We start from the raw sequence: 22,345 nt of genomic DNA, 5'->3' as shown, positions 1-22,345 counted from the left end.
TTGTGCACGTTTAGGAAGGATCACCATGGGCCCACACCATGCTGTGGGCTGCTCCACTTTTGAGATGTGGAAGGAGGAGAAGTGAGACTCGCCTCGGTGTTGAGACTGCAAAAGGCTTTGCATCTTTCTTGAGTACAATGTTGTACTCACTCCCCATTTTTCCGAGTCCAGAGAAGAGCTTTGGGAATTCCTGCTTCACCACCTCGCTTGTGTCCAGGCTGACGTTGTCCAGCCTGACGACCAGCTGCAGCTCTGTGGCGGCTGCTCGGCTTAGCAGCGGTGTCCTCAGCCCATCCACAACATACACAGTGTCTTTCTTGGTTTTATTTCTCTTTTTGAGAGTGGCTTTAAACTTGCCCATCACTTTTAGAGGGTTTCCTCCTGGCCCTTTTAGAACCAGTGTAGGTTTTGATAGCTGATCGTACTGGCCCTCGTCGTACAGTTTTTTGGGTATGGCTGCTTTGTGGTCATCCATTTTTACTTCAGTCATCCAGGGACCAGCACTGTCCCCTGTCCCTGTCTGTCTTGAGCCCAGGAAAGAAACTCCATATTCTTCATCACCATCCTGTGTGTGTGACATCGTGGTCATATTCACCTCATGTAACTTTTCTGACCTACAGACTCGAGCATAATGTCCTTTTTTTCTGCACTGGTTGCATGTTGCATCCTTTGCTGGACATTGGTCTAGGCTGTGTCCTCTTGTGTCCCCACACCTTCTGCATGGTCCGCTCTGTGCTTTACTGAACACTGGTTTTCAGTAAAGCTGTCCAGCTGTGTGTCCATCAGGTCTCCTTTGCAGTTAGCTGTTAGCAGTTGTTTTTTCTTTTCCACCTGTTCACTCTGTTTAACTAAAGTGACAGCTTTCTGTAGTGTCAGTTCAGGATCCAGCTGTAATCTCTCTGATAGACGTTTGTCTCTCAGACCCACGACCAGTCTGTCTCTCACCATCTCGTCATGTAACGCGCCGTATCCGCAGTTCTCAACCAGGCAATGTAACGCAGTGATGAACGAGTCAGCTGACTAATTAAACATTGATTAAACATAGCCCGTTCATATATGACGTTCCTGCGAGCGACACAGTGAGCGTCCAACTTCTCTTTGACTGTGTGGTACTGACTTTCTTCATCAGATGTTAGAATGTCTTCCGCCTCCTCGCCCTTTGTGTGGATCAGAGCATTCACTTGATTTTCATCTGCTTGGGGTTCCAAACCTGAAGCGATGCGGAATCTGTCGAATCGTTTGATCCATTTCAGCCAGTGTTCTGTTTTAAATGAGAATTTTTCTCCGGTGGAGCAACTTGAAACTGGTGCGTGATGAACGCTGTCAATCCGTTGCCTTGGTACGTTACCAAGGCAACGGATTGACAGCGTTCAGCACGGTGGTACAGTGGGTAGCGTTGGTGCCTCACAGCAAGAAGGTCACTGGTTCGAATCCCCGGGGCGACTGGGGCCTTTCTGTGTGGAGTTTGCATGTTCTCCCCGTGTCTGCGTGGGTTTTCTCCGGGCACTCCGGTTTCCTCCCATCATCAAAACATGCTAGGTGTTAGGCACCAGTCAGGTGGGCCCACAGTGGCGGCGCGCGCGAGTGCAGCGGCTCAGGACCAACCCTCCATGTCTGACCATGCAATCTCGTTATATGATACTTGTATGATATAATGACAAATAAAGGCTCTTTATCTATCTAAAGCTCAAAATTAAACTGTGCAAAAAAAAAAAATAAAAAACATAAAAAATAAATGAATGAGGGCAGGGTCACTACTACGAAAGAATATTTTATTTTCTTATGGTCTAAAATGTATGTGGAGTGGATGAAGAGGCTATTAATTCACTAACAATTGGTTAGTGAATTAACATTTCACTGCTGACCGAGTGAATGGATGTTGACTCCCTGCTCTCGTTTAAGCAGGGACTCATGAGTGGCGGATCATTTATATCCAACAAGGTTCAAAAAAGGCAACTGGACTTGTAGAGTTTTTTGAGAAGACGTTTCATCCGAGTAGCTTCTTCAGTTCTAGGGGACTGGTGGGAAGTCTGAGGTTTAAATAGGAACTCCTCCTGAAAAAACTTGCTTGTTATGCTAATAACCAGAAACTGGTGCAGCTAATTTCCCTTAACGACTGGGTACTTACCTGTAGTTGAGGGGGGACTGTTTTTGTCCCTGTCCTCTTCCCTGTGAATGGTTCTCTAACGACTCTTGTCTGTCAGAGGCTCCACTGTCAAGGTGTGAATGAGACTGACCATCAGTCTTCTCTGGCTAAGATTTGGACGTTGTTATCTTCAAAGGCGTGTCCTTTGTTCTTCAGGTGTAGGTGGACCGCTGAGTCGTTTCCTGATGAGCTGGCTCTCCTGTGTTGGTACAAAGGAGGACAGCCAGCTCATCAGGAAACCATTCAGTGGTCCACCTACACCAACGTTTTGAGTAAGATAGTGATGATCACTCGGACAATTTAAGTAGCAGGAAATTATAACTACATTATTGGTTCGGAACACTTAAAGTTGGGTTGACTTGATAGCGGATTTTGATTGCTGTTTTCACAATACTTTTGAGTTTGTAGTACTGTTCAGGTTTACAGTGATCATTATTATATAGCACTGAGCATAGAACAGCACTGCTGCTGTTAGCGTTCCTCTTCATCTGTACCTTACCCTACGTACTCTACTGTAGTGGATGTCATCACTAATACGTTCCACTGTCTTCTGTGTCTTTGTACCATCTGCATATGTTGAACTTTATTTAGACTCAGTTCTGTGATGTTCTGTCCTGGTAGAGTGTAGATTTATATTTCTGTAGCACCACGGTCCTGGTTTTATTGCAACTCAATCAACATTTAACAGATGAAGACTTTCAGAATCCCAGCAGTTGACATAAAGTCTGTCTGGAGTTAGTGTTGAATGATTCTTTAACATCACTGAGTCCTCAGCAGTGGATCCACCAGAGATCTTAGAGGAACCAGAGATGAATGAAACTCTTCTTGATGATTTAGTTGAACTCAAACTAACCTGAGTGTCATTTCTCTTTAGTTCTGAGCTCTCTGCTGTTCAGCACAACAAACCAAGGTTAGTCAACGTCTTCATTCACTTTAAACCTGTTCAGTCCTCATCATTATTACTCAGTAGAGTCAAAGCTTTCAGTCAACATCTCTCAGAGAAAAGACATTAAATGAATCATGTTGTTTCATCTGAACCCTCCCAGCTCGTCTGACTGTGAGTTCCAGTAGCTCTCAGGTCTTTAAAAGAGACTTTGTGTCTCTGAGCTGTGAGGAGGACGACAGCTCTGCTGGATGGACTCTGAGGAGAAACACCACCAGAGAACAGAGAACTCAGTGTGAGGACTGGGGAAAACCAGCTGGTTCTTCCTGTAACATCAGTGGTGCTTCCACTAGGGACAGTGGAGTTTACTGGTGTGAGTCCAGAGAGGGAGCAACCAGTAACAGCATCAACCTCACTGTCTCTGGTAAGCTCAGACTGTGGAGTTAGTATTGATGAAGCTGTGTGGAAATGGATGAAATGCTGTAGTTTGTCTCTGTGTTGAGGTGGACCAGTGATCCTGCAGAGTCCTGTCCTCCCTGTGATGGAGGGAGATGACGTCACTCTGCTCTGTAAAACAAAGACCACTCCCTCCATCCTCTCAGCTGGTTTCTATAAAGCTGGCTCCTTCATCGGGACTGGGTCTACAGGTCACATGACCATCCACCATGTTAACAGGTCTGATGAAGGCCTCTACAAGTGTCACATCATCAGTCATGGAGAGTCTCCATCCAGCTGGATCACTGTCACAAGTGAGGAGGTCAGAGATGATTCTTCAGCAGCTTTCAACATTCACAATGAGACAATCAGTTCATTATTAGCTTTGCTTCATTCTAGAGAAACCCACCACCACACCTCCTCCTACATCCACACCTCCTCCTGGTTCCTCTCCTCCTGGTTCCTCTCCACTCCTCCCTGTGTTGTCTTTTTCTTCTCTCTGTTCTCTGGTTGTTATTCTGGTTCTTCCTCCGGTGTTCCTGGTTCTCCTGGTGAGACGACGTGTTTGTAGGAAACCTGAAGGTGAGGCACAGACTTCTGGATTTTAAAAATTCTTACAGAATATCTTCTACATTTATATTTGTGATTACTTTTTGTTTACAATTCCAACAATTTAATTTCCATTAAATTCTATTGTTGTTCATTTTGGTTCATTTCAGCTGTTGGAGGAAACATCACATGAAACAAGAAACAGCCAATCAGAGAAGAGGTAGAGTTGTTATTATTATGATTGTGTTTCCATGTCTTTGTGTCTTTGTGAGGACCATTGTCTGTCCTGAGGTTTAGCCCTAATGAGAGTTAATCAGAGTCCTCAGTGTAAACACTGCTGCTCTGTCTCTGATCATTTAGTGTTTTGACAGCGTACTCTCTGAGACATGAGAACACTTTAGGGACATGTCAACATTTTTATCATGTGAGAAGATCTTACAAGAAAACAGATCATTTACAAAACCACTTGTTGAGAACATCAGCAGTGGCGGTCCTACTTTGAATTACTCCCCAGGCGAGACCCCCTCCGAGTGCAAACTACCTACAGATATGAATTAATTACAGGACCCAATGTGATGGAAATAAATAATAAGTGAACATCAATCTTAGGGTGAAATTAGATCTGGTGTTTGTTAAGATGAATTACTGTTGTATAAGCATTACAAGCATCATAGTAAAAGGCTAACAAACGTACAGCACCAGTTAACATTAGCCCTTCATTCATGACATGATACTGTAATCACACAGAGAGAACATAGCAGACCTTTATCTTTTCTTTTGTTCCTAAACTGGTCACCTGATGCTTTGACCTTTTTCTGTCCATCTCTGTTTATTTGACACTCCACAATCAACAGATTTCCATCCTCCAACGCTGTCACTCACGACCAGAAGTCAAGACTAAACCAGTTCACCTTGGTGACCACATCATCGTTTTGTATTACCTAGTTTTATTTGGCCATTTCACACAATTCATAAAAACAAAAACGTGCAGAAGTTATAGGCCTGTATTTATAATATTAGGAATGAAATGTGCGTTATATGGAAGAAAGTGAAAATGTGTGAAAATGCCGCCCCGGGCGGCTGCCCGGTTCGCCCGTGCCTAAAACCGCGATCAGAATAACTTTCTGTAAAACATGGACACGTTTGACTCCATGAGGTTCATGAGGTCTGTTTCAGAAAGTGATGCTGTGTTTAGACTCTGATGGTTTCTAAGGACATGATGGACATTTGATGAGACAGACTTCAACCCTGAGGACATTTTTATAAGATTTATAATCAAATGTCATGTGATGCCTTAATCCATCAACAAGTCGATCAGCTGTGGTAAATGTAATCTTTAGTTGATGACTCTGTTGTCAGGGAGGTTTGTTCTCTGTTCCTGTGGTGAATCTGTTAACAGAAGCTAACGGCTCTGTTTCCTGATTCTGGTCTAAACATGGACCTGCTCATGGTTCACTGCAGGACTGGAAAAGACGTTGTATTTTATGACCTGGCATTAACATCCGTCCTGGGGAAGAAACATGGAGTTATTTGACTGAACTGAACTGTAGTCTGATCAGATGGTGTGATAGTGGCACTTCTCAGTATAGTGTGGTCTCCTTTGGCTGCTCTTAGTGTGTACATTGTGTGAGTTTTGTGTCTTGTTGTGAGATGTGTCAGCTTTTACAAATAGCAGCAAACTGTTTGTGGTCGTCCACTTCTCTGTTTCTCAAACATTTCCACCAGAGGTGTTAAGAAGAGAAAAAAACTGTAAAAAGCTGCTGCTGTAAATATGCTGACAGTAATGATGCAGTTTAATAAAGAAAGATGAACAAATGAACACAATCAGAGTTTAGAGCTAAGAATTTGTTGGTGATTAGACTCTGATGATGAGAATCAACTTGTCAGAGCAATGTCCCAAATGGAGGAAGGAGTCTAGACGTCAGTGGTGGAGCAGAGTTAATAGATCTCTGGAAAGATCTCAGATGAATCTGAAGGAAAGAGTTTGGTTCCTGAATCTTCCTGGGGCCTCATGTACAAACGTTGTGTGCGTACAAAAACGTTATGTACGTACTCGCTCATGTAAAAGTTCAGATGTATCAAGAGTGAAATGTCCGGGAACTTTGTACGTGCCAACGCCAACGACGTGGCTGGCGTACGTAGGATTTTACAGCTGTTGATCCTTTGGAGACACTTAGAGGTGATGCTGGGAAACTGTCATCAATGTGAAAACTATTACTCCGACCGATCGGGACTGTGCCGGTCGACCCTGAGCAGAGCCATGCCAGCCGTGTGGGATGGAATTATCCTTATGTCAGCCAGATTCCCATACAATGCATCTGAACAGGTCAACATGAAAGAGCAATCTGCAGTGAGAGACAGTTTTCTGAATGTAATCAGAGCTATCGTCTGCACACACATTGCTATAAAAGCGCCATCGCATGAATTTGTAAATGTCAACAGGAAACATTTTCATTCGATCAGTGTACAGATCATACGTGATGCGCAAATGCAAGTAAACATTGTGGCAGCGTGCCAAAGAACACATTTTTGCGCATCTCCACTCCAGTGAGTAGCGTCTCCAATTCTCTTTCTGTGAAGTTCTTCTTCTTTCCCGTCTTACTCATTCTTATGTTTTCGTTTTCTGATCGTGCAGTGTGATCAGTGTGTGTGTGTGTGTGTGTGTGTGTGTGTGTCAAAATGGCCGCTGGTTGTGGGTGTGTCAAGATGGCCGCTGGGGCCTTGAGGTCTTGAACACAAAGGAAACAATGACTGCTAAGTAGGGACACTCAGACTATGTGCTGGCTGAATGCCTTTGTGGAATGTGATAAGAGAATGTGATAAGAGGTGCCAGGTTAGAGAAAGGATGGTTAGTTTAGCATTGGAAGAGACCCTGAGTCTATGTGTTGCATAATCTAAACTAACATCAAATCACTATACTAAACAACTCATTATAAACAAATATCACATCAAATCAAAGTTGAAGTTCTATGCTTAGCTTAGCTTAACTAGGCCCAGCTCATACTACCAGATTTGGTGGAAAAGTCAATTTCTGATGTGTTGCTCCTTTAGCTGGCAGTTCCTGATGGAAGGGCCGAGCTGGGAAAAGTTGAAGTCCTTGCTGTGTGTTCCTGATGGCAGACGTTGGAGGGAAACCGGCCGCTCCTTGAAGTCCTTTGAAGTGGCTTGTTAGCAGCTCGGTGCTAACTAGCCGTGTGGCTCCTGTTGTTTGGAAGTTTAGCCTGCAAACCTTTTGTTTGTTGGCTAAAAGAGCTGGTGTAGATTCCTCAACAGGATGTCGCTTCACTGCTGTAAGGAGAACAGGCCTGGAAGTAGTTGCTCTTTGTTAGTAGAGTACCTGGCAGCCAGCTGCAGCAGAGCAGCTGGGGGTCTCCACCAGGGAGGTGTGGAGTTGAAGTGGGGAAGAGAGTCAGAGGGTAAGAGGGTAAGAGAATAAGAGTGTAAGAGAGAGAACAAAGGCCAACAGCGCATTTTATATGACCTGATGACCTCAGAGGTCACATGCCACTGTCAGCCAGTGAACTGCTGGGTCAGTTTTCACACCTGGAGGATTGTGGGACTTAGAGTTCTGGTGCTTCCCTTTGTTTCCAAGACATGTGGTTAACTTGGTTATGCATGGTGAGCTTCAATAGCTCACCACCAGGTTCAGGTCCCAATATTATCTTTTCTGTCTTATCAGACAAACGTTTGGGAGTCATTTTTTTTTCCAAATATTTTTATTTATTTATGTGATAGGGACAGTGCACATTAATGAACATCTATTCAGACAGAAATAGACGTAAATATGCCGGATTATAGCAACAATGCTAATTTGCATCCGCAGTCCCTAGGCAGGCAACACAAACACATGACATAGGACAGGACAATAGATCACATTAAGAGCACATCACATGACAATACATTACTAAGAAGATAAAAGTCGATGGTTACAAGACTGGTTTGGTTTCAACCACTGCTTGAGGTGAGTTTTGAAGGTTTGTAAAGTGGGACACTCCCTTATAGAGAGAGGAAGACTGTTCCAGATCTTGCTGGCCTTTACAGAAAGAGCATTTTGCCCAAAGGCTGTTTTTCTGTGTGGGATCTCACAGTCTCCTCTAGAGGAGGCCCTGGTGTGAGACCGCTGTGAGACCTTTTTTTAAGAAAATCAGACATGGGAGGTGGGGCAAGTCCATGTAACACCTTGTACATCAAACAAGCAAATTTAAGAAGATATGTTTGTGATAGGATGACACTTGACATGAATGATTCTGACCAGTGGAGACTGAAGTTATTTTGTTAGCAGCAGGATTTCATTCAAATAATGAACTGAACCGCAGTCAATCTGCAAAACAAAAGAAAAATGAATGTGTGTTTCATCCACTATAGTTATGTGAATATTAGGAGTTGGTTTGTTGAGACAATGATGGAGGAAGAAGAAGGTCACAACATCTCGATGTAGTTTAAAAAGCTAAAAAATGAAGGGAATGTGTATTTGGCTTAAAGTGTAATAAACAGATGGGCGGTACAGACTGCATTCTATAGACTTCCATTAAAAGTAACCAATAAAGTCAATTTTTTTTTCACAAGTGAGTATATTTGGGGTCTGATTGACTTGATTGACATGATGACCTGTGGGTGGTTCAGAGTTCATCACTGATTATTAGTCATTAATCATAATAAAAAGCTCAATGAAAAATACTAAGACATTCTGTTTATTGTCATACAGTCATACCAGAGGCAGATATTGCAGAGATGAAGATCAGAGGTTCGGACCTGAAATCCTACAACAGTGTTTGATTTACTCTGAACTGTGTCTGTCTGTGTTCAGAGGTTCCACCAGAGCCAGAGGTCATCTACTCTTCACTGAAGTAGTCCACCGGTCCAACCGCTGATGTCCAGCTGCTGGACTCTGACTGGTCCCCTCAGCCCCTCAGACCACAGGACATTTCCTTTAAAATAAATATTTTTTATATTTTATCTAAACATTCATTTTTGAGGTGTTTTCTTTCTGAATTAGACTCAAACTGTTTGATATTTTAATGATATATATATATATGTTTTAATTCTTTTACTGTAGTAATATGCCAGTGCCTTCATCACCACAGCAACGGTCTGGTTTCTCTGCAGGATCAATAAACTTCGGTCTCATTTGTTGTTTTGTTCTCGTGTGGTTCTGTGGTTTTCATCAAGATGTCAGGTGGAATATTTGACTTGTTCTGTTCTGGTCATGTCTGACAGATACACACCTCTCTGTAGTGTAGAAAACATGTGAACTGTAGTATGATCAGATGGTGTGATAGTGTCACTTCTCAGTATAGTGTGGTCTCCTTTGGCTGCTCTTAGTGTGTACATTGTGTGAGTTTTGTGTCTTGTTGTGAGATGTTTCAGCTTTTACAAATAGCAGCCAGGGCCAGTTTTTGCTATGGGCAATGCAGGCGACCGCCCAGGGCGCAATCTATGGAAGGGTGCATGAGCACCCTCAAAAAAAAAAAAAACTGAAAACAAAACTCTCCAGTTTTCTAGACTACCGCTCATTTCCACGTCAAGTTAGTGGAGTTGTCTCATTGTCACGTCAACTTGCTGCTGAGAGTCATACGGTTGTGTGTGTGTCAGAAGAGGCAAGGGGGAGGGGGGCTTGGATTGGTCAGTCCTAAAATTAACGTAGACTCATAGACCTACATGGAATTAATTGGGTTATGTAAAAAATGACAAAAAAATAAATAAAAAATCTGTGCAGTCATCTACGTGACTCACGTAACTCTGGTTGATTGACGGGTGAACGGATGGTGTTGGCAAAAGGTAATGATGTCTTCATCTTCATCTTCATCTTCATCATGGATCAAAGTAAAAGACCAAAGAAGCATCAGGTGATCAGTTCAGAAAAAGAAGAGGAGAAACGGGCAAAAGATAAAGGTATGCAGATTTCTATGAGTGACGTGAATGACAGTAGGTGTAGTGGCCATTTGTCCATAAAAAACAAAATAAACTTTAAATCAAACATAATCAAAGGACCACTGATGCACCATGGGAATGTGGTTTAACGCAGGCAAAAAGAAGGTGAATGTCCATACCAGATCTTGCGTTTGGTGTTGATTTATTTCAAAAATAATAAAACAAACAAAAGAACAAAGAAAATCGTGGCAGCTTCCTCCTTGCACTGGTAAAAAACCATAGGCCCACCCAGGTGCATGCTGGTCCTCAAGGTGCCTACTTCCTTAAATAAACTCAGGTGCCCACAGTTACCCAAATACCAAAAAATAAACATTTTTAACTATGCAAATATCAAAAAACAAATAACTAACAAAGAGTATCATCAAAAATCTAATCTAAACAAAACAAACACTTAAGTTAATCAAATAAAGTTACTCTTAATTAGCAAATTAAATTTACAGCTAAGACTACAGCTCCTACAGTAGGCTATAAGCTATGTCACAGGAGCTTCTCTCTGGACTTGCCACCATCAGCATCAATGATACAGTTGCACAACAGATTTTGTATGATGATGTAATTGATGATTTTGCATCAAAGAAGGCTAGAAAAGTTTTAGATTGGACGTCACACCTGTTGTTAATGTTAATGCCAGTTTTAAACAGGGTGAAAACCCCAGGTTGAAAAATCTGCTAGTCTGAGCACTGAATTCAGATTATGTTAATTATCTGCTGTTTCTCTAAAAAAAAAAAAAAATAAATGGTGTGTTATCATAACTGGAACTGTTTAGATGGTATTAGGATGATGCAAAAAGACTAGTTTACTGCAGGAATCTTTTTTTATGTAGTTTTTATTTATTTATTTTAGCTTTCTTCAGGGATTTTTCAAGCATGATTTACCCAGGGGTTTGTGGTCGTCCACTTCTCTGTTTCTCAAACATTTCCACCAGAGGTTTTAAGAATTGAAAAAAACTGTAAAAAGCTGCTGCTGTAAATATGCTGACAGTAGATAGATAGATAGATAGATAGGTTGTATTTGTCACATGCACAGTTATACACAGTACAATGCACAGTGAAATGTATTGTTGTACCTGCAGCCAGTAGTAAAAAAAAAATAATAATAATAAGTACTACAGTAAAACGTAATGATGCAGTTTAGTTCAGGCGGGCATTGTGAACTGCAGTGTTGTCCTGTTGAAAAACCCAGTCATTACCACACAGACGATGGCCTTCAGTCATGAGGGATGCCCCCTGCATCATCTCCACATAGCCAGCTGCCGTTTGACGCCTCTGCACAACCTGAAGCTCCATTGTTCCATTGAAGGAAAAAGGCCCCCAGATCATGATGGCGCCCCCTCCACTGTGCCGTGTAGAAAACATCTCAGATGGGTTCTCCTTGTCATGCCAGTAACGTTGGAAGCCATCAGGACCGTCAAGGTTAAATTTTTTCTCATCAGAGAATAAAACTTTCTTCCACCTTTCAATGTCCCATGCTTGGTGCTCTCGCGCAAACTCCAAACGGGCAATTTTGTGCCGTTGAAGGAGACGAGGTCTTTGAAGACGTTTTTTGTTGTTAAAACCCTTCTCTCGCAGATGCCGTCTAATGGTTATGGGACTGCAGTTAGAACCAGTGACAAGCTTAATTTGGTCCGAGGATCATCCCGTGTCTTGATGGACGGCCAGTTGGATCCTCCGGCTCAGGGCCAGTGAAATTGTTTTGGGTCTACCACTTGACTTTTTTTTCCCCATAACCCTCAGGATCTTTTAAGAAGTTTAAAATGACTGTCTTACTGCGTCCAACCTCAGCAGCAATGGCACGCTGCAGAGGCCTTGCTGATGCAGCTCAACAATCCGACCGCGTTCAAAGAGAGAAAGCTTTTTTTCCTTTGCCATCAGGAGGTCATGACAGTGTGGGTACCTGACAGAAAATGACACTGAATCCACATTTTTGCGAAGATTTGGGCTTTGTCACATGCACAGTTATACACAGTACAATGCAAAGTGAAATGTATTGTTGTACCTGCAGCCAGTAGTAAAAAAAAAAAAAAAAAAAAGTACTACAGTAAAACGTAATGATGCAGTTTAATAAAGAAAGAGGAACGCACAAAAACCACACATGTGTGTGTCTCTTCTGATCCTGGCATTAAGACTGAAGCTAAACATATTCCAGTTAAGAACATTGAGGACAGTAGTGTGAAGGTCATGTGACTGAGGTCCTATCTGTTTAGAGACACCTGGACGTTAATGTCGTCTTCAAACCCAGAACCTTGTTGCTGTGAGGCATCAGTGCTAACCACCACACCACCCCCCAGCTCAGACTCTGGCCTCTTTAAACAGTGAACCAGGAAGTGTCCTTTAATCACAGGTGGACTCTGCTGCCATCTCCTGGTGAGCCTGAAAAAAATCAAAATAAATCATCATATAATTCAAACTTTTTTTCTGTAACCAAAAGGTTAGTTTATCTTGACAACGTCAGCGATGCCCTCTGCCCCTCATCACGTGACTTTCTGACGCTGAACACTGTGGGTGGGTGTACGAGAGGGAAAGTTTGTCAGTCAGGTGAGTTTTAGAAGTTATGGAGATCACAAATGCTCTGTGAATAATACAAAAAAGTCTCCCCCTGGCCTCTTCTTAACGTTAACGTTTGCCTCACGTCACGCTGTGATGGTTTTTAGGGCAACTTATTCTATTTATTAATTTTTTTTTTTTTGTGGGGTGCCAGTCAGGTCTAGCCTGACAATTTAAATATAAGTTGTTTTTTTTCTTAGTCAAACCGACACAAAGGATGCATAAATTCAATACCAACTCATACAACCTTAAATGAAATTAACACAAACCAAAACACCACTTTGTCTTTTTCTTTTAAATGTATTTACACAACAAAATAAAAAAAAAACAATGTCCACTTCCTTTCAAGTTGAATTCAGTCTCACAAAACACAAAACAATTGTTCCTCGAGTGGTTTTCCCAACACAAAATCAGTTAGTCTTTAGTTAGTGTTTTATTTTCCACATCCAAAACGAGAAAAAAATAAAAATAATCCTCCAAAATCTGTCAATAGAAAAAATAATTAAACAAAATAATATATATATATATATATATATATATATATTATACCGGTATATATATATTATATATACCGGTAATCCAGCTCACCCTTGCCCCCTGTATATCATCCACAACCTCAGCGAATTTACCGGTGCACCTGTGGTCCGGTTCCGATTCCCTTCCCTCAGACAGACGATCGCGAAAAGAAACGAGGGATTAACTACCTCTATTATTTAACTTTTTTTCTAGGCTGCCGCAGTTTGCGGACTACAACAACCATAGACATATATACATAGACGCCTCATTGAGCGCTGCCGTCTACTAGAGCGGCGTGCCTACAGGGCGGCCATCTTGGAACAGGGCCACTCGCTCCTACAGTGCAATAGAAGTGATCATAAATCGCTGGGTAGTTGAAGTCTGGCATCTTTTCTTTACAATCTTCTGTCAGAAGCTAGTCTGCTGATAACATTAAGTAGAATTTGTATTTGGGTAGTAAAACCATAATTTTATCATAGCTACATGTGTGACCTTTTAACAGTTCAATACGTTTGGAAATCTGTCCAAAATTCAGCGAATAATTCTACTTTGAGATTGAGGAGTACCTCTTTCCTTCGTATGTTCATGCACCGCTGCCTCTGCTAGCCCTGTACCAAGATGGCGACGCTTTAGGCACGTCCCTCCACAGTCGATGCGGCGTCTATTCACCTTATTCCCAGCTCCCATGAGCCCTTGCGTGAATTATGGGCGAGACTTCCGGTACGGACCGGAAGCGGCGTTTTTACACGCTAGCTGTCAGCGCGAATCCACTTTCTCCGACTACTTCGACACGTAAACCATGTGGGAACACCAGCTCAAACAAGACGACATTACAATCCCGCTGCCTAATAATATAGAGGTGTGGGAGGATGACATGAAGAAGTGGCCTAAAATAACATACAGTGGCATAGTTAGCCACTTTAACTGTGCCGCTTCGGACGGGGAGGCATCATCTAAAAAGCTCTGAGGCGCATCAGTACCTGCACAGTAATAAGGTTGGACGCGTTTGGTTAAAAGAGATCGTGGCGTGGGACACAATCTTATTTACCTTAAAGCAGACGTAGAGCCCAGCCAAAGTCTTAAAGTCCCTCATCACCGAGCCTTGGTATTAGTGTCATCATCAGCAGAGCTTGCAGCCACGCTGCTGCCATCCTCTGGAAGGTTTATGTTTATTGTTCTGGTAGTTTTAATGATAATTTTCATTGCTTTTAATGTAGGGCTGCAACAAACGATTATTTTTGTAGTCAATTAAATGTAATTAAAAGTATAGAAAGGGGCAGGTATCATAAGTGTTCTTCTTCCTGCTCCTTTTCATTTATGGTATTACGTATATAATCATGTAATGTGTTTAATCTATGAATGGAATAAATAGATATGAATGAACGAATGAATCTTTATTTTCAATTCAGGTTGAGAATGCTGTGAGACAGGGAAAGACAGGGACATCATGCACTGATGCACAGAGAAAGTGGAATTATTCTATTATATTATTGAACAAAATATTACAGTACCAGTCAAAAGTTCAGACACACCCTCTCATTTAATGGTTTTTCTTTATTTTATTTTTTACATTGTAGATTCTTACTGAAGACATCAAAACTATGAATGAACACGTATGGAATTATGTAGTAAACAAAAAAGTGTGAAATAACTAAATATGATTCATATTTTAGAGTCCTCAAAGTAGCCACCCTCTGCTTTGTTGACAGCGCTGCAAACCCAATGAGCTTCATGATGTAATCTCCTGAAATGGTTTTCACTTCACAGCTGTGCCTTGTCAGGGTTCATTTGTGGAATTTCTTGCCTTCTTAATGGGGTTGGGACCATCAGTTGTGTTGTGCAGAAGTCAGGTTGGTACACAGCTGACAGCCCTATTTGACAACTGTTAGAATTCATATTATGGCAAGAACCAATCAGCTACGTTAAGAGAAACGAGTCCATCATTACTTTAAGAACTGAAGGTCAGTCAGTCCAGAAAATTGCAAAAACTTTGACTGTGTCCCCAAGTGCAGTTGCAAAAATCATCAAGCGCAACGAAGAAACTGGCTCAGATGAGGACCGCCCCAGGAAAGGAAGACCAAGAGTCACCTCTGCTGCTGAGGATAAGTTCATCCAGTCACCAGCCTCAGAAATCACAAGTTAACATCACCTCAGATTAGAGCCCAGATCAACGGCTCACAGAGTTCTAGTAGCAGACACATCTCTACATCAACTGTTCAGAGGAGACTGCACCAATCAGACCTTTATGGTCAAACAGCTGCTAGAAAACCACAACTAAGGAAAAGCAACAAGCAGAAGAGATTTGTTTGGGCCAAGAAATGCAAGGAATGGACATTAGACCAGTGGAAATCTGTACTTTGGTCTGATGAGTCCAACTTTGAGATCTTTGGTTCCAACCAACGTGACTTTGTGCGACGCAGAAAAGGTGAATGGATGGTCTCTACATGCATGGTTCCAACCGTGAAGCATGGAGGAGGAGGTGTGATGGTGTGGGGGTGCTTTGCTGGTGACACTGTTGGGGATCCATTCAAAACTGAAGGCACACTAAACCAGGACACAGGACAATGACCGCACACAGACCTCCAGGCTGTGTAAGGGCTATTTGACCAAGAAGGAGAGTGCACCAGATGACCTGACCTCCACAGTCACCTGACCTAAACCCAATGGAGATGGTTTGGGATGAGATGGACCACAGAGTGAAGGCAAAGGGGCCAACAAGTGCTCAGCATCTCTGGGAACTCCTTCAAGACTGTTGGTAAACCATTTCAGGTGACGACCTCATGAAGCTCATCAAGAGAATGCCAAGAGCGTGTAAAGCAGTAATCAAAGCAAAGAGTGGCTACTCTGAAGAATCTAAAATATGAATCATATTTAGAGTTATTAAACACTTTTTTGTTTACTACATAATTCCATATGTGTTCATTCATAGTTTTGACGTCTTCAGTGAAAATCTACAATGTAAATTGTCATGAAAATAAAGAAAAACCATTAAATGAGAGGGTGTGTCCAAACCTTTGACTGATACTGTATATATTATACACTGTTATCCTCGTGACACTGCTGTCAGTCCTCTTTAGCCACATCCTTCGGAGTTCATCATCCCTCGATAGTCGATGGAAACTGTACCGACTCTCACAACAACATTCCCTCTTCGTCCGGGTGCATGTTCAAAACACTGCTCTTGTAGCCACAGATTCAGCTTCGCCTGGTTATTAGTACAACCACGAACAGCGCAACATGTTCCCGAACATTTTTAAATGCTGCGGTAGCTGATAATCATTTAGTAAATAACAGTAAAGACCAGTAAATTTCCAAATAAACCGCTACAGTAAACGAAAACCGCTAGCAAGCGCTAGCAACCAATGGCTCACTGCAACTTCCGGTGTGTCACCGGAAGTTGCGCCCATAATCGTTTCTACATCAGCGCCCCCAGGAATAAGGTGGATATATGTCTATGACAACGCTGAACTGTATCGTCGCTCTGCTAGTCCGTCATCCAGGAGCGCCGGAAGCGGCTGCGTAACGTTTTTTTATAGTGACGGCGACACGAGGCATTGACTGCGTTTACATGTTCTTTAGTATCCCGATTTTGAGGCTTATCCCGGCTTTGAGCATATCCGGGGATATGGTGTTTACATGGAACACAGAGAAACCCGGTTATTCATATCCCCGTATACCTGATAAATATCAGTAACCCGTTTTCCGATCACTGTATCCTATCTGCGCATGCGTGTTTCACGTCTTTTTCAATGTTTTCCAACGCGACCTAACTTGTTCAACGGAGCGAGGTGGAAAACCAGCGTCACGTAGCTTTTCCGCAAAAGATTTGAATACATAAGCATTTCTGTGTTTTCTGCCATCTAAGCACGTCGTTATGTTTAGTTCTTTCATTACTTTAAGGGAAAATTCTGTCTCTTCGTTGCTCCAAAAGTGAGAAGTTCTCGTTGCCGCCATGTTGTTTGTATATCTAGTGCGTCACTTGGCGTCACTCGCGCCTGCGCAGACAGTGGGCAGCCGTCAGAAATCGGGATAAGGTGTATACATGCTCCAGTATCCCGGCTTCTATCGGAGTACTCCAGGTAGCAAAACCGGGTTTCTTGAAATCGGGAAATGAGCATATCCCGATTTCTGAATTCGGGATATGGCGTTTACATGGACAAACACAAAAACGGGATACTTCAAAAACCCGATCAAAATCGGGATACTAAAGACCATGTAAACATGGTCAGTGTAATTATTATTATTTATTTTTTTTTAGCTCTTTATAACGCAACATTGCCTTTTATTAACGTTAGCATATCGAGCTACCGGGAAACACGGTAGTGGATTTTCACTTGGTCCCGTCCCAATCCCATGACAGAATAAAACAATGAATCTGCTCCATTGGATGTGATGTGATATAGTATATCCAGTGTTGGGGAGTCGTGAACTACATGTAGGCTAGTTCAACTACTAGCTTCAATACATTTTGTAGTTGTTTCTAAACTGACGAGACAACAGGCCACTTTTTATTTCAATTCTTAGATATGTTTATATTATTTATGTATGAACTGTGAGGAAAGAAATTGCACTTATAGTTTAATTGCAATGAACGGGCCATTTCATTCGCTGTAATTTTATATCATATAAATCATAAAATACCCCTAGAGTCAGCGAGAGCAGGGGCGGAAGATGGCTCACCTATGACTGACACAGTTTTTGACTCTGGAATGAACTTGACACTGAGTAGGCAAATGTTATTGGAAGCCACTAGTTCAGATGGAGATGGGAAGAAGCAGCAGGTTTGTGTGTGTGGCTGGCAAAAGATAACAATGATGAAGGGCCTCAGAATCCATCAAGGGAGGAAAAGTGCTTGGCACAGGGAACACAGGGACCCCGCATTGATAGCTACTTCTTAAGAAGTGCATTAAGTCAGTCGGTTGAAGTCCAGCGACAGGAAGTAACCCACAGTTCGCAGGACATCAGCACCCCTAATGTTGAGGCAGGTGCAAGCACTGAGGCAGACAGAGAGGCCAGCCAGCCAAAAAGGGAGAAAATTAGTGGTCAGAAAGCAAGGATCAAATGGCCAGGTGCATCAGATATTAGGCAGTGGGAGGACATCAATAGCGATTTGGTTAGTGCGCTAGGTAGGCTTAAAGGGACAGCGGAGAGTAAGTTGGAGAAAATGGGAGATCTCATTTATGGTTATGGTAAGGAAAGATTTGGTGTGGTTAAAAAACGGAAGAGGGACAGGTGGTTAGATCGAGGCGTCAGCAAGAGATCGATAGGCTCGTACAGGAGAGGAGACTCCTTAAGAAGCAGTGGAGGAAAGCTACAGCTGAAGAGAAGGAAGGTATTGATTGTTTACAGGCAGATGTGAGGGAGCGATTGGCAGCATTAAGAAGGGCGGAGAACATTAGGAAAAATAGGAAAAGGAAAGAGCGAGTTAGATTAGCATTTTATAAGGACCCATTTAGGTTTGTGAAGTCGCTATTTAGCAAGGAAAAGAATGGTAACCTTACGGTACCAAAAGAGAAGCTTGAGGAGTACTTGGAGGAGGTGCATAAAGATACGGACAGGTTTAGAAAGTTGGCACTACCCTCTGATATTCCACCTATTGGTGAAATAGTTAGCCAGTGTGATGATAGCCCGCCAAGGTGGAAAGAGGTTCAAGAAGTGGTAAGACGCGCAAGAGCCTCTTCAGCCCCGGGACCTAATGGGGTCCCCTACCGGCTGTATAAGAGTGCACCAGATGTGCTGAGGTTCCTGTGGAAATTGATGAAAGTAGTATGGAAGAAACAGGTTATTCCCAAGGCATGGCGCAGGGCAGGGGGGATTTTTATTCCCAAAGAGAGGGACTCGTTGGAAATAAGCCAGTTTAGACCAATTAGTCTACTTAATGTTGAGGGGAAGATTTTCTTCAGTGTTGTGGCACAGAGGTTGTCCAGTTACTTGGTGAAAAACAGGCTAGTTGATACGTCGGTGCAAAAGGCTGGGATCCCCGGCTTCTCTGGATGCTTAGAGCACACCAGTATGATTTGGCACCAAATTCAGTTAGCAAAGCAAGAGAAGAGAGACCTGCATGTTGTATTCTTAGACCTGGCTAATGCTTTTGGATCAGTGCCGCATAGTTTGTTATGGGAAGCATTTGACTTCTTTAGAGTTCCAGGTTGTATAAAAAATTTAGTCAAAGCCTACTTTTTAGACATTCAACTCTGCTTTACCACAGCAGAGTACTCTACAGGATGGCAGCAGTTGGAGGTAGGCATCATGGCAGGGTGTACAATCTCTCCACTAGCCTTTACAATGGCAATGGAGGTTATTATTAGGGCTTCCAAATTGGTGGTAGGTGGAGAAAGGCTGCAAGGAGGGCTTCACCTCCCCCCAATCAGGGCCTACATGGACGACATGACGACAGCAACGTCAACGGCTCCTTGTACCAGAAGATTGCTGGATAAGCTAAACAGCAACCTGCAGTGGGCTAGGATGAATGTGAAGCCTATTAAATCTAGGAGTATTTCTATTGTTAAAGGAAAGGTAGTAGATAAGAAGTTTGTTATAAATGATGAGGTGGTTCCCGCAGTGCTGGAAAAGCCAGTGAAGAGTTTAGGAAGATGGTATGATGCAAGTGTCAGTTATAAGGCGCAGTTTGAAGGGTTGAGGCAGGAAATGATTCAAGGCATTTCAAGCATAGACCGGTCAGGGCTACCAGGGAAGTTAAAAGGTAGGCTCTGTCAAAGGTAGAAAAGTTAGAAAGGATAATTAATTCATCTATCAGAAAATGGCTTGGTGTCCCACGCTGCTTAAGCAGCACAGCCTTGTATGGGAAAGGCATATTGGAGCTCCCAGTTACCAGCCTAACAGAGGAGTTTAAGTTTGTTAAAGTTAGACTGGAAATGACTCTTACTTAGTTGAAGCATCCAGTGGTTAGGAGCGCAGCGCCTACTGTTACGCAGGTTGCCATTATGTTACTGTGAAATTAACATTTTTTACTGTCTCTACAATTTACAGTTTTGTGCTGTTATTGAAAAACCGTTTGTTAAGATTACTTTCACAATACTTTATTGTTTGGTTGGCTAAGGTAGGGTAAGATTTCATGGTAAGCTAATCAGCGGCAGGGCAAAGTTCAGTTGGGCGGGTGTTGTTTACACACAAACGCGCGCATAGCAGTATCACAAAGTGATCAGAGATAGACTGCAGCCATGGAGAGTTAGGAGCATTCAGAGGTAAAGTTGAAGTATAGACACTACCTCATTGAGGTAAAAGACAAGAACATACACGTGAAGAGTACATTAGGCTCAGAAAAAAATCTAATTCTTAGACATATTTAAACAGAGTCTGGGCGTCATCCTTGACACCACTCTTTCTTTCCATTCTCATATTAACAACATCACCCGTTCAGCCTATTTTCACCTACGCAATATCTCCCGTCTCCGTCCATCCCTCTCACCTGAAAATACTGCCACTCTTGTCCATAGTCTGGTCACGTCCCGTCTGGACTATTGCAACTCCCTTTTAATTCGTTTACCTGACAAATCCATCCATAAACTACAACTGGCTCAAAACTACGCCGCACGTATCATCACTAGAACCCCCTCCATAAGTCACATAACACCGGTCCTGCAGCAACTGCACTGGCTTCCTGTCAAATTCTGTATCAACTACGAAATCCTACTTCTCACCTTCAAGGCATTAAACAACCTCGCCCCTCACTACCTCACTAACCTGCTCCAAACAAACATTCCTGCCCGCACTCTTAGATCATCCTTATCACAACAACTCACCATCCCACCAGCTTGCTTGGCCACCATGGGGTTCAGAGCCTTCTCCCATTCAGCCCCCTGCCTCTTATGCAGTCGAGATTCCCACATTTGGGGAATTCGCAGGGGTCAGCACAACCTGGAGTGCAATGGCTGAGCCTCGCCCTGGGTGAACCGCCTTCTTCATCACGATATCTCCCCTGCCAGGTAAGTATATCGTGAAGTTTGCAGACGACACGACAGTAGTGGGCCTCATCAGCAATAATAATGACCAGGCTTACAGAGAGGAGGTGAAACATCTGGTGGACTGGTGTGAGACCAACAACCTGATCCTGAATGTCTCAAAAACTAAAGAGATCACTGTAGACTTCAGGAAGAACTAGTCCAGCCACACTCCTCTCACTATCAATAACTCAGCAGTGTAGATCGTCAGCAGCACCATTCTCACCACCTTCTACAGAGGTGCTATAGAGAGCATAGTGACCAGCTGCATCTCTGTCTGGTCAGGGCCTTGTAGTGCCTCTGACTGGAAGTCCCTACAGAGGGTGGTGAGGACAGCGGAGAAAATCATCAGGACTTCCTTCCATCCAGGACATTGCTAAGAGGCGCTGTCTGACAAGGGCCAAAAACATCACCTCAGCCCCCTCACACCCCCAACATGGACTGTTCTCACTGCTGGCCTCTGGAAGGAGGTTTCGCAGCCTACAGAGCAGAACAGTCAGGTTCAAAAACAGTTTCATCCCATATAGATAGATAGATAGATATACAGATAGATAGATAGATAGATAGATAGGTTTTATTTGTCACATGCACAATTATACATAGTACAATGCACAGTGAAATGTATTGTTGTACCTGCAGCCAGTAGTAAAAAAAATATAAGTATTACAATAAACAGTAATTTGCACACAAGGTAAGCAATATAAGTGTAATGTACACCGATAGAGAATAAAATAAAAATAAAAATATAGACTGTATAAAAATATAGACCATATGCCATAAGACTGCTCAACGCACTATAAACAGTACCCCCCTCTTCACCCACTCCCATTACCCTGCAATTAAAAAAGTGCAATAATATTTATCTAAATTTTAAGTTTTTTAGATGTATATTTATTTTCTTCTGTATATACGTTCCTGTAAATTGCACATACCGTTTCTGTTGCACATACCGTTTCTGCTAAATATTCCTGCTATACTATGAGCCATTGTACCGAAATTTCTTTTTGATGAAAATCAAAATGACAAATAAAGTCTGTCTAAGTCTAAGTCTCTGGAACGCCCTCCTGGAACACTTAAAATTCAGATTCAGTCACCACCTTCAAATCTCAGCTCAAAACTTATTTATTCAGACAGGCCTACTCCATTCCATAGTCTCACTATCTATCTCCCATCCTATCTGTCATTTGTATGTAGCTATATGTTCTATATAATGCTTGTGTGCACTTTAATTGTGTTTTATTTTAAACAATTTTGTACAGTGACCTTGAGTGTTGTGAAAGGCGCCTATAAATAAAATGTATTATTTTATTTTTTTTTAAGTAACGCAATAGTTACTTTCCTTGGTAACTAGTTTCTTTAATTCAGTTACTAACTCAGTTAC

General features: G+C 42.5%; 1 protein-coding gene across 1 annotated transcript in view; it reads left to right on the top strand.

Moving 5' to 3' along the window:
- Positions 1-2,750: 2,750 nt before the first annotated feature.
- LOC311492916 (uncharacterized protein) overlaps positions 2,751-22,345 on the top strand; it is a gene marked incomplete at both ends in the record, with an annotated part of 225,698 nt that continues 206,103 nt past the window's right edge. Inside the window, 3 exons of the mRNA XM_084551361.1 lie at positions 2,751-2,763; positions 3,193-3,453; positions 3,533-3,778. Of these exons, the coding sequence (XP_084407487.1) occupies positions 2,751-2,763; positions 3,193-3,453; positions 3,533-3,778 (520 nt within the window). The remainder of the gene's footprint in view (positions 2,764-3,192; positions 3,454-3,532; positions 3,779-22,345) is intronic.

This window comes from Chelon labrosus (assembly GCF_963514085.1).
Source record: "Chelon labrosus genome assembly, chromosome: 1".
Taxonomy (NCBI): domain Eukaryota; kingdom Metazoa; phylum Chordata; class Actinopteri; order Mugiliformes; family Mugilidae; genus Chelon; species Chelon labrosus.
Note: the sequence above shows the minus strand (reverse complement) of the source record. Positions and strands in the feature narration are given on the sequence as shown.